Genomic DNA, 12,482 nt, shown 5'->3' with positions numbered 1-12,482 from the left:
TAGAGATTTTATTCTTTGTTTTCAGATTAAGTATGCTGAAATACGTTAATGCTGCAAATATTTTCACAATTTTACTAAAGCAAAACTTGCAGTAGTAGGCTTTGGTGGTCATACATTAACAGCAATGAAGTCCAGATGCCAAAGTCTTCTTGCTCCTAACAACCCTATTTTAGCTAGCTAAATTTAGAATGGAAAATTATTCTTGATATTTAAATTAACATATTATATTCTGCAGTTATTAGAAGCATGAACAGCTATTTAATCAAGTTGACACCTCAAATAATAATCACTTTTGCAGTCTGACAAACACTCAGTGTTAGTTTTTTACTCCTAATACTGCTACATAAATATTAACTGGCTTATTTAAAAGGCAGAAGTTGAAATCATTTTTCTTTCAAAATCAATAATATTACAATCTAAAATATTTAATTATACAAACTCCAAAACAATTCAAATGTCAAATGTTTGTAACAGGAAAACAAATTTATTTATTTCAGAAGACAATACACAATTTTGTTTTGAAAAACACAAGAAAACTAGCCTGAGTTCATGTCTGAAATATTCAGAAAAATCCTACTGTCTTTAGTATGTTCCAGTCATTATTTTTAAACAACACACTAAAAGTTAATATATATTTTTATAATTATAAAAGTTGCCTAGTTATTGTACAGTACACAATACAAATTGCCCACAAACTATTATTTAGCTCCTTTCAATTTTGAGAGGACATGAGATACTAAAAGATTTAGCATTTCTCACAAAAAAAAATTCACATCAGGAAATACATATTTACAAAATCAGATACATTATACAAAAAAACTATCAAATTATTCTGTAAAGATGTTTTCCTTAAATAATTAAAAAGTCTGTTCAACTAATTAAAAAATTGCAAAACAACATTACATTGTCACATGTACAGTCTACAAAAAAGTTGCTTTCTTAATTTACATAATGTATGCAGTAAATAGGAAAACAAAAGATCAATTTCTCCTAGTGTTATTACATTTCTGTGCCTGTGGGACTGAGTAATGTAATCTGCCACTTACTAAGTGAAATTTAAATGATGGCACTTTAAAAAAATACAGTAGAAAATAAATGGAACCAAGTAAGTTTCCTAGAAGGTAAGAAAGCCCTGAGTGATGACAGAATTATTGATTGGCAAGCTCTAGAATTAACCTAATTACAGTTTACCACCTGAGGCAAAATTTCCCAAGTGTTAGAAAGGCACTCAAAGTTTATTCAATAGCCTCATTTGTTATACTGTAAATCCAAATTTCCGGTGAAGATGATAAACTTGCTTTGGTACAAAATTATATTTTTCTGACATTTTAAATTGCTTTATTGGGTTATTTTAATATGATATTTAATGTTTAAATACAAAAAAAATAACTTTAACAATGTATTTGGGAACCCTTTAGTATTCTTTGTGTAAAAAAAAACAAACCAAAAGAAAAAAACCCCTCTTGTTGATATCAGCAAGTCAAAAGATACTGGATTAGGTCCCTGGTAAACACCAGTCAAGGTGAGGTTGTCCCTCCACAGTCTTAATTCTTTTAAAATATTTATTATTTTAGAGTAAAGTTCACCCAGAGCTGAAAATTCTTGCAAGACATTTGCACCACAATCAAGGAGGCACTTAAGAACATAAGAGCATTTCCCTGATTTGGATTTAAGTAAGGGTCATTTTGATGCTCATAGTCTTGTTATGGACTTTCTTCTCTACAATGAATTTCAGCCTTAATGATCAATTACAAGAACAATTTTTACCAAATGTTTAATTACTCAGGGCTTCCAATCCTGACATTTCAATTGCTGGGTTTCTTTTTTTTAAAAGAAAAAAAATCAGAATAAACCAAGAGAGTTTAAATGATCAAACTAAGGCATGATTTCCTCAAATGAAAACTAGGCAGTCACTTTGTAAGTGGCTTTTACTATTTCTTAAGTAAAATGGGTAAATTAAACTCAAGTCTGCTGGCATATAAAATTGCTAGCAGCAATGTTCAAGGCATGCAAACTGGGAAGCATTTACAATAAATTATGAATAAAATATTGTTAAATTAAAACCCTTTGAGTATTGCATTTTAATTATGCATGAATTTGCATTAACTGGCTAAAAATCTTTACAATTTACTTGCACTATACTATTGATGTAATTCCACTAAACAATGTAATGAGACTTTTTTTTCACTCAGCTAGATTTGATTAAATACATCTGCACCTAGTGTTGCTGATTGCTACTGCAAGGACCCATTAGAAAAGCTCAGTAAAGTGGTATTTCTATCTATAATTTTCAACAACTCTCTACTCACTTCTGAACTTGTTCCCTTGTTCTGATGAGTACTACTTGTAAGAACAAAGGACTCTTTCAACACAGAAGGCGGCAGGTGTGATTTCTAGGTGTTTTTATTTTTTCTTTCTAAATTCTGACATTCAATAAGAGTCATCCAAACCACATCCCTGTAGAGGAAGCTGAATCTAGTACCTCTCTTTCCATTAGTTCATATCGCAGTGACTGAATGTTAAAAGTAATATGAACACAACAATGTCCTTTTTGTCTATTTATCAGATATAGACTGCAGAAAATTTGATTGCAAACATACCAAGGGTTCTGTAAAATTCATTCTCTAGTTAACTAAGCAGTTTTGGTTTTATGTTTAAAGATTTTCATTTACAGTATTAGAGTATTTTAATATTACCCTAAAGAGATTTTCAAAATAGTAGAAATTTTTTTTTTTCTAAACCTCCATCTTGTAAAGGCATCTTAAAGTAAACAACTTATGTCTGTAGAGTCAAATATTTGATTTCTCCAGATATTTATGCAATTATGAAAACAAAATAGCAGAAGTAGTGTTTTGCACCAGACAGCACATATTGATGGCAGTGAATAATTTAGCCTAAATCTATTGAGCCTTCTGTAACAAAATCATTTCTGTCTAGTATGCAAGTATTTAATTTAGAAATTTAAAAAAAAAATTCTACAAGAAAATCGGTTACTTAAATGTATAGAATATTTTCAGTGGTCTAATTAAATTACCTGAAAAGTGTATCCTTACAATGCTCAAAGGGTTAATGCAAGGCATTACATTAAATTAATTTTCTAAGGCTAAAACTAAGCACTTTGTATTTATGCTTCTATTCCTGTTTTTTTTTTTCTTTATCACCAAAGTAGCAAAGATACTAGAATACCATTCATTGACCTGTTTTTAAACCACAGACATGATAGTTTTCCTGCTCTACAGAGACAAGGATGCAATTTTCACAAATTTATACTGATCTCTCAAATGGATGTTTTAAACTCTGAAATCACTGTCACATGAAGTACCAAAAATACTTACATTATTAAAAAAGTTAATTTTTCACCAATTTTTTTCATTACTATAAAAGGTTATTTTATTTTGTAAAACCACTCTATAAATTAAGTTAGATTGCAATGTAGCTCTAGCTAATATAAATGTTTTTTCTAAACAATGCTGATATCATTTGGTGAGAACCACAAATATATCAGGTCAGGTCTTCCCCCATGGAAAATATTTTGAACAGAAGCAGTGTTTCAGACATTTAAAAATGCTTCAGTTTAAATTAAAATGTTTTATAGACCTATACATTCCTCAGTGACAGTACACCAGCACATTATTTTACACATTTGTGAACTAAAGGCAGAAATGCCGTACATCATCATTTTGTAAGTAAGTAAACAATTTAAAGAATATTCTCCACATCGTTTAATGGAACATTAAAAAAAAAAGGTGCACAAAGCATGCTACAGTACAATAATAAAACACAGAAATAGATAACTGAAAAGAGGGTTTTTTTTAAACTGATTTACAATGAGAAATATGAAAATGTACCAACAACTTTTCATAAATATAAAACTTGTGAAAATTGGGCCCCGTGTTTTGAAAAAGTAATTCAACAATACCCATTCCTCCACAGTGTTCACTAAGTTATTCGTGCTAATAGGGGAAGCATCTCTAAAATAATTATTTTGAATTTCACATCAAGATCGGGTAAAATACACAAATCATATGAACCCTTATCTTATAATGTCTAGCCAGTAGATGCTTGCTACAGCTCTTTAGAGCTCTAAAAGAGTTAAGCAGGCCTCAGATTCAAATTCAGCCACATGCTACACACTACATAATTTGGATTGAGGTATCCATGTTTCTTTTCTTAAATCATTAACAATACCCATCTATTAACAATACCTTTCCATTAACAAATATCAAAACTGTGTAAATTGTTTCATATGTGTATGATCAAAATTGCAGTAAATTTAAAAGCAAAGCACAAAAATCTCAAATCTATAAGTATACACAGCAGCTTACAGCAACTTAATTCTTTTAAATATTTGTTAAAGCAGGGAAAATATTACTTAAAAATCTGAGAGAATAATCAGTTGATAAGCATAGTAAATACAAACTCCAGTTATCTGAATCAGGGATAGTTCCAATTTGTTTTGATAACTGCTGTTAGAATCCGTTATATACATTCTATCTTTGTATGCATATATTTTGTTTTCTTTTTGCACTACATGAACAGTGATCAACTGTTCAAAATATCAATCAAAAGATATTCAGGTCCCACCTCTTCTTAGCAATCTAGATTTACATGTTATAACCATACTTTTCTCTCAGCAACAATAAATCCAACATTCTACCAATAAAGGACAATGATAAGAAAACATTTAAGGTTTGTCAACACAAAGTTTTAAACCAGGCAATACAGACCATCAGCACAGCATAGAACACCCTATGTTAAAAATGAAAAATGCTGAATATTTCATTTTATTTTACTTGTTAAAATCTTATAATGCAAAATAAAAGGGAGTAAATATTTATCATAGGTTAGTTTTTAGGATTTTTGGTGAAGGGTGCTGATTTCTAAGGGAAAAAAAACAGGATACAGTGATATTTGGGAGAACAAAATCTATGAGGATTCAGTGCACAGGTGAATTTAGAGATAAATGAACATAAACCTCATTTGCACTTTTTGCCGAGACAAAAAACATCTACTGACATCAGTAGGAATTGTGCCTACATAGAATGGAGCAGGATGAGTTGGCCTCCAAATTCTGATAAGCAATTTACAAATAATTTTGTACCCCAAAAAATTTTAGGACATCTTAGTTGATCTGTAACCGTTCTTGGAGCATATGAAAGCTCTAGCAACAATTTTTTTGCTGAAAATACACTGTTCATTTCACATGCTGTTCACCCATTTGGTATATATGACTTAAAAAAAAAAAAAATCAATCCACAGTCACACTAGATAAAACAAGAGACTCCCTAAATATTTCATACAGTCCTTTCTATATAATTGTTTTATTCTCTCCTTCACTTTTTTCTTTTATTTATTTATTTTCAATATTTTAGCTTAGCAAATCCATGTGTCTGCTTTAAAAATAATGAAAATGCTTAAAATAATCAGAAAAAATCAGAGATGTTTAATGTCAATTAATATGGACTGTATAAACTATCACTATAATATGTAATCATTAAAACATAGCATCAGGCTGACACCCTACCACATATACAAATTGAAAATATGCACTGCATTATGTACCTGCTCATTTATTTAGTCTGACTTTTAAAAATTAAAATCTGACAAGGGTTTAAAAATATATAACCATGCTTATGACTAGGGTCCATTTATTTTGTTAACAGCATTTGAAGTTGATATTAAATCTAGTTTTGCTTTTCAAGTTCCCAAGCAAATTTTATTTGTAATAAAGTGAAATTCAGCTAGAAACAAGAAAAAATAGTTTTATTATCAATTTTAAGAGGGATATCAAAATCACCTAATAATAAAACCCCCTTTTATTTCTTTGAAGACTATGTAACCTGCCCTTAATACTTAGGAAATTTGAAAGTGACAGGTACACCTCGTTGAATAAATGTTAAGAGTTATTAAGAATAACAAAAAATACTAAATCTTAGCTTCAGTTCTGTTTAAGGCACCATATAATAGCCGAGGTACAATGATCCCTGATGTACATTCTTAAATGGCAATGGTCCATCTAGCCACCTATTCAAATTCAATGCAATTGGGAATAAGTACAAGTGGGGTGTGCCAGTTACACTACGTTATTAAATTTTTGTAAAAATTTAAATTCACTTTAATAATCAGGAAATATATTTTGAAAAGAAAATTATGCAGGTTGCTACATTCCTTACATTCTATTAATTATCATTTATGAAAGCAGCAGATTGAACTAGTAGTAGGAAAAGACTTGGAATAGAAGAAAGTAATCCAAAAGAAATGTTTTCCTGTATGTCCAGTTCAGCATTAAGTAGCATGTACACTTAAAAAAAATCAAGTCACTTATTTTCTGGTTCAGTTTCTATCAACTACAGTACCACTCAACAACCAAAAGCATCTGTGCAGTGGTCTCAAATATAGAGAGAATCAGTAGTCTCCAAAACCAGAGGAACTGGCATGCAAATAAAATCTGGAGCTGTTGATTTTAAAGGAAGCTTGTATTGTTTACATGGTGATCAGATAATTAGGTATGTCTACAGTGTACACATTACCACATTGTTACAATTCTATCACTCATTCTGCATTTGTAAATGCAGCAAAAACACTTCTTCCTTAGAGAAAGAAAACAGTAGATCTTCCCAACCCTCCAACATTATGAGAAAAATACCCCCTGAATGCTCATAATTTCATCAAAATAGTGTCTTCTAGTTCTGTTCAATGAAAAGAACCTTTTATAACAAATTTGATGCATCTGCTGTCAAATGAGTATGCCTCCAGTATAAGTCAAAGAAAGTATTTCTTTTAATATTTCACAGAAGTGCATCTAATTAAAAACCTATGTATATGAAATCATTATGACAAATAATTAACATTAAAATATTTTTAAACTATGAAAAAAATAAGTTATTTTCATTTTAAGAGGACAAAAGCATTGACATTAAAAGCTTGGCAAAAATCTTCCTTGACACTTGAAACTAGGAAAACTCATAATATTGAGTAACCAATGTAAAATGATTTTGCTTACAAAATTTTTTAAACATCTGGCAAAATTCATACACCCATTTCATTTCACAACTCCAATAAAAGGTTAAGTTCAGCACAGCTAAAATTTGATAAGTCAACTTTCAGACCTATTCTCTCCCCCACATTAAGTCCAGCATCAACAAGGTTAATGTAGTTGGGGGGGGTGCTTCAATATTAGACTGCAGTATATGTATTTCCAGTAGCACTGCATTGTCTGATAGTCTGAGTATTTGTAACAATGTGCTCATTATGAAGTGGGTTCAGGAGGCTCTGCTCTACTCCACTCTCAAGCACTGGCTGCTGCATGCAGCCCACCTGAAATGCCTGGTTTAGTTCTGTTTTCTCCCTCTTGGCTTGTGGCTCTCCATTTTCATCCAGCTCTTCTTCTATTTCACTTTCAACTTCACTGCCCTCATCTGCACAAAAAAAACCAACCAAGAAAAAATAGCACAAAGGGAAAAAATCTAAATACAAATAACATGAAATATGAAAACACAGGGAAGTGCAGCAACCTGATAAAGTAGAAACTGAAAGCTCAACATTTTATTGGGAAAAGTCAAGAAATACTACAGATAAATAGGGTAATGAACTCTCTCTAATGTTATCTCATTTTACTGATAAGGAAACTGAACTGAAGAGAGGTTGACTTGCTCCAAATCATACAACCAGTGTAAGAACAGAGAACAAACTAAGCCTTCAATCTACAAAGAGGACATAAACTAATTTCTTACTATATCCTTCAGTAACAATTAGCAAGTTATTTGGCAAGTGTTTGGACCCAATTTCGCCATCTTCACTTAGCAAACCCATCATTCACTACAAATGTAGATATATGTACATGCTCATCATATCTTCCTTTTTCCAGCTGTCCATCCCCTTCAACTCTCTCACCAGGATATACAGCTAAATTCTGGGTGAAATTTTGAAAATTTCTTGTGTAAATAATAAACATTTTTTAAAATATTTTCCTATTAAGAACCTAAAGTATTCTAGTCATTATTATATACTATATATCATGTATAGCATATTGTACCCATATAATAGTAACATACACATAATTTAAATTATGATACAGCTTTATATTCTGCTTTACTATATTTTCAAAAAAATAAAAACTTGTTTTGCTCCAAGAGACACATTAGTTCTATATAAAATTATTCATTTGAGAGATTTGACTGCTTACCTTTTTCCATATTTCCAGGGGATATAACATTTAAATCACCAAACTGCAAAATAAACAATAAAAAGTGTGGACACAGTCCTACACAAACATGACCTTAGATTATCTATGATGAAGCCAGTACTATGCTCCAATGGCTTGTGGCTAGTATGAAAGTGCATGCATGTGACTACAGTCATGTCCATAGTATAACAGTTCATTTTCTATTCCATCATATTCGTGTTCATATTAAGGAAATTAACATTAAAATAAAAAATCCTCAGCAATTAAAACAATGCAATATAAACTTAAGCATATGTTTTTTCTTTTTTTAGGGTGACATGTCAAGGCCTTTGCTGTTTTGAGTGAGATATTTCTGATGTAGAATGCTGGAAAATATGACTGGTGTCCATTTTTAAACTGTAATATTTTAACCAAAAGCTATTTTAAAAGTTCCCCTGAGAAGGTGTGTCACTAAAGGCAGTTATAGTGTAGTAAAACTATATGTAAGGTAAATAAATGACACTGCTGAAAAGAGGGTTTATGGTTATTACAGTGTATTCTGCTAACTATACAAAAAACAAAGTGAAAAGTTGCTCACAAGTAAAAAATGCAACCTTCCTTCCTCCCTTTCCTTGTCTGAGTCATCTACCTTTCTCTTAAATGAGAAGCAGCAGAGCATAATTTGATGAGTTGATCTCGAAAGGAGTACAATGTTTAGATAAATATATTTCTAACCATACCTGATTCAGTCCTTTTCAGAAATACAGAAAGATAAAACTTCAGTGAACACTAAACCAGCATAAGCAGCAGCAGCCCTATCCTTCCAGGTTCCCTCACACTCCCTCCTCACCTCTCCATACCCATCCTTTCACCTTAAGTGTTCACATGGCCGTGCAAAGAACCACATGACAGAACTGACCCAAGGAAAAAACCCCACAATTTTAATGGGGTTATTTTGCACAGGATGAATTCTCTGATCCAGTTAACCACAGGACTGCCTGAGTACTTGTGCCAGCATCAGTGTCTAAAGCTAAGGAGATGGGAGAGGAGGAGACAGTGTTTTTCTCAGCTGCAAAGCCAGTTTATATTGGCTTCAAGTGTTTGTCAAACTAGCCTTAGTCTTTTCCATTTTATTTCAACCACAGTCAGTAAATGCAGAGAAACACAAGAAGCCATGTATTTAATGAATATTTACATCTTCCCTGTTCCCCTCTCACCTCTAAAAGCTTTAGATTACATATTTTCTCTCTAAGATCATATCCATCTTAAGTTTACCAAAACATTATAGGAAGTCCCACAGTACACCAAAAACATTACATTTAACATATATCATGTCTGTCAAGAAAACAAGAATGTAGCAATACTACACTTTTGCAATACTTTGCTATAAATGTAATGGCAGAGTTTAATCAAATATCTAATCAGAAACAGTAATTTATTTTTTCTAACACATATCAGTCAAACTACAAATTAAACCAAGACTCCCCATCTCTATGAAAAAGTACATATTTTTATAATATTTAATGATACTATTTAATATATCCTGAGGGAAGAATGATATATCAAGTCATGCAAGGTGACTTACAACTTATCAGTAAGATAAAACATGATATAATGATCGTCAAGTATAAAAACATTAAGCTTCAGTCTGGTGAACCATCTATTATATGTCCACATCTATCCATTTTCTAGCACTTTAAAAGTACAATTCCTTGATGATAACTCCTAAGACAATGTGAATTCTTAAGCAACTCACTCAAAATTAACGGTTAGGTGAGCTACTGAAAAAAAGAGGTCTGAGGTAAACTTCAGTTTGCAAATACCATGGATACATATAAGACACAGTGGTTCTGAATTGAGACTTTTGCTCTGTTTATTTTAAACAAAATACATTGAAATATAAGCATGAAAATATGCCATGTCCCAATCCTGCAAGTATTTCTGTGCTACTTTCATTTCATGCATGTTGTTGTTTGGCCCTGGTTAACAGCCAAGCACTCATCCAGCCGTTCGCTTACTTCCCCACCCCCCATCCAGAGGGATGGGGGAGAAAACAGGAAGAACTGGAGTGAGAAAGCTCATGGATGAAGATAAAGACAGGGAGATCACTTACCAATTACTGTCATGGGCAAACCAGATTCGACTTGGGGAATTTAACTTAATTTATTGCCAATTAAAAGAAATATTTAATTACTGATTTGAGTAGTGGGAAGCAAAAGCAAAAAAGAACAAAACATTTAAACACTTAAGGAAGACATCTTTCTCCTCCCTTTCCCAGGCTCAACTTCACTCCAAGCACCTCTCTTCCCCCCTGTGTTATTGTCGCAAGTTACACTCAATCCCTTCAGTGAGGCAATGGGTGGTGCAGGGGGGCTTGTGGTCAGTACATAGCGGTTTTTCTCTGCCGCTCCTTCCTTCTCACACTTTTCCTCTGGTCTGGCATGGGTTCTCCACAGGCTGCAGTTCCTTTGGGAATATCTCTCTGCTCTGGAAGTTCTCCACAGGCTGCAGGGAATATCTGCTCCACCATCGAGCATCTCCTACTGCTCTGACCTTGGTGTTCCCTCTGCTGTTTCTCACTCTCTTTTATTCCTTCCTCCTGTGCCTGTCTGGTGTTTTCTGCCCTTTCTTAAATATATTTTCACAGAGGCACCCAAAACTTTGCTGATTGGCTCAGCTTTGGCCTGTGGTGGGTCCATTGCCAAGCCGGCTAGAACTGGTTGTGTCTGGCACAGGGCAGTCCCTTACCTCTTCTCACAGAGGCCACCCCTGCAGCCCCCACCCTGCAGCCCCCCTCCCAAAGCCTTGCCATGTACAACCAATACACATGAACAGTACCATTGAAGCAAAACTAACTTCTGCATGTGAGCCACCCTTCTTAAGTCAATGGGACTACTCATTTGTGTAAATAATTGTATTGGAATTTTAAGTATGTGTAAATATGTGTAAACAGATCCCTGAAAGCAAGTTTCCTATTATTCTGTTCCTTTATTATTTTCATATAAACTATTTAGTTTTCCAGAACTCAAAAAAGTAGGTTTCTACCTAGTAGGTTGATCTGCTTTTTTTTTTTTTTTTGAGCAAGCTCGTTTGCAGAGAATCAGTGTTAGAAGTCATTGTGGTTTTAGTACTCTGAAAAACAATCAGCCAAGGAAACATGGATTAAAGTATATAACCCAAATTTGAAGATGCGAATGTATTTGCAACTCAATCTGCAACAGTTATATTGCAAAATATCCCATAGCTCCATGTAAACTTTAAAAAAAATTGTAGATGCATATCCAAATTGATCACTAAATTCACCAATCCATTGTCTTGCATATTATCTTACCTCTCCCATAACTGCGATAGGTGTCTCTCCTGTTGCCTGAGCAACACGATGTTCTACTAAGTAAAACATGTACTCATCATAAAGCAAGCGGATCAGATGAAAAGAGCCAAAGCTAGCAGCACTGCGTAAGGTTAAATCTCGAATCACCATTGAGCTATTTAAATATGGGGAAAAAGAAATTTATGAAATAAATATCACAATTCTTTAATAATTTATTAATATGGAATATGCACTTCAAGAATAATATTTTTTCAAGTAATGCTATCCAAAAAGAAGTGATTTATGGTGTCTTCGGAAAGAAATGTCTGGGAAAGACAATTATTTGCCTCTCCCCTTTTTCTGAAAGCATGGTTGGAGACCACATTACACAACTAGAAGCTAAATTTTAAAAAAGACAGGAAGGGTTTTGTTTTGGTATATGCACAATTACCAATATGTGAGCGCATGTAAAAACTGACCTTAGTGGAAGGAATTTTTTTGTTAAAATATTAAATAATAAAATTGTATTAAGATTATTTATTTAATTTTAAACAAAGTAGTCCTTCAAAATATTGTGTCTGTTGTGCTCACATTCCTAGTTCAAAGGTTTTAATTGGTACGATTTTTAAACTTGTAAAATTTAAATAAGTTTGTGTATACCTTAAAATAGAAAAATGCAGATTGTGGATGAAAATATCCATATGATACCCTCAGAAAGTAGATGCTACAATGTGCCATTTTGAAAAAAAACCTGGCTTTACTATGATAACTGATACAGTAGCAGATGACATGGAATATTTTTCTTGATGTTCTTTTTACACATTAAAAAATATTTTGTTTTCCCTACATAATAAAAATAGAAGCCATGGTATTTTAATAAAAAGTATTAAGAACATTGCCTTTAAAATTGTATAGCTATTCAATCCAAAATGTTTCCTAGCATGTTTCCAAATCAGGAAAAAATTCTAACCTCATTACACTTGCACAAGGCCTATAAAATAATATACA

At 32.5% G+C, this 12,482-nt stretch overlaps 1 protein-coding gene across 4 annotated transcripts in view; it reads right to left on the bottom strand.

Moving 5' to 3' along the window:
- Positions 1–262: 262 nt before the first annotated feature.
- Positions 263–12,482, bottom strand: part of LOC128136075 (transcription factor RFX3-like) — a 172,175-nt gene continuing 159,955 nt past the window's right edge. For 3 of the 4 annotated variants that reach the window (XM_052775164.1, XM_052775162.1, XM_052775163.1), the window contains 3 exons: positions 11,496–11,649; positions 8,186–8,228; positions 263–7,418 (listed from right to left, as the gene is read on the bottom strand). In XM_052775164.1, coding sequence (XP_052631124.1) covers positions 7,177–7,418; positions 8,186–8,228; positions 11,496–11,649 — 439 coding nt within the window. In that variant the 3' untranslated portion in view covers positions 263–7,176. The remainder of the gene's footprint in view (positions 7,419–8,185; positions 8,229–11,495; positions 11,650–12,482) is intronic. The other variant, XM_052775165.1, reaches the window with a different exon arrangement.

Source organism: Harpia harpyja, chromosome W, assembly GCF_026419915.1.
Source record: "Harpia harpyja isolate bHarHar1 chromosome W, bHarHar1 primary haplotype, whole genome shotgun sequence".
Taxonomy (NCBI): Eukaryota; Metazoa; Chordata; class Aves; order Accipitriformes; family Accipitridae; genus Harpia; species Harpia harpyja.
This window is presented reverse-complemented; position numbering and strand designations above follow the sequence as displayed.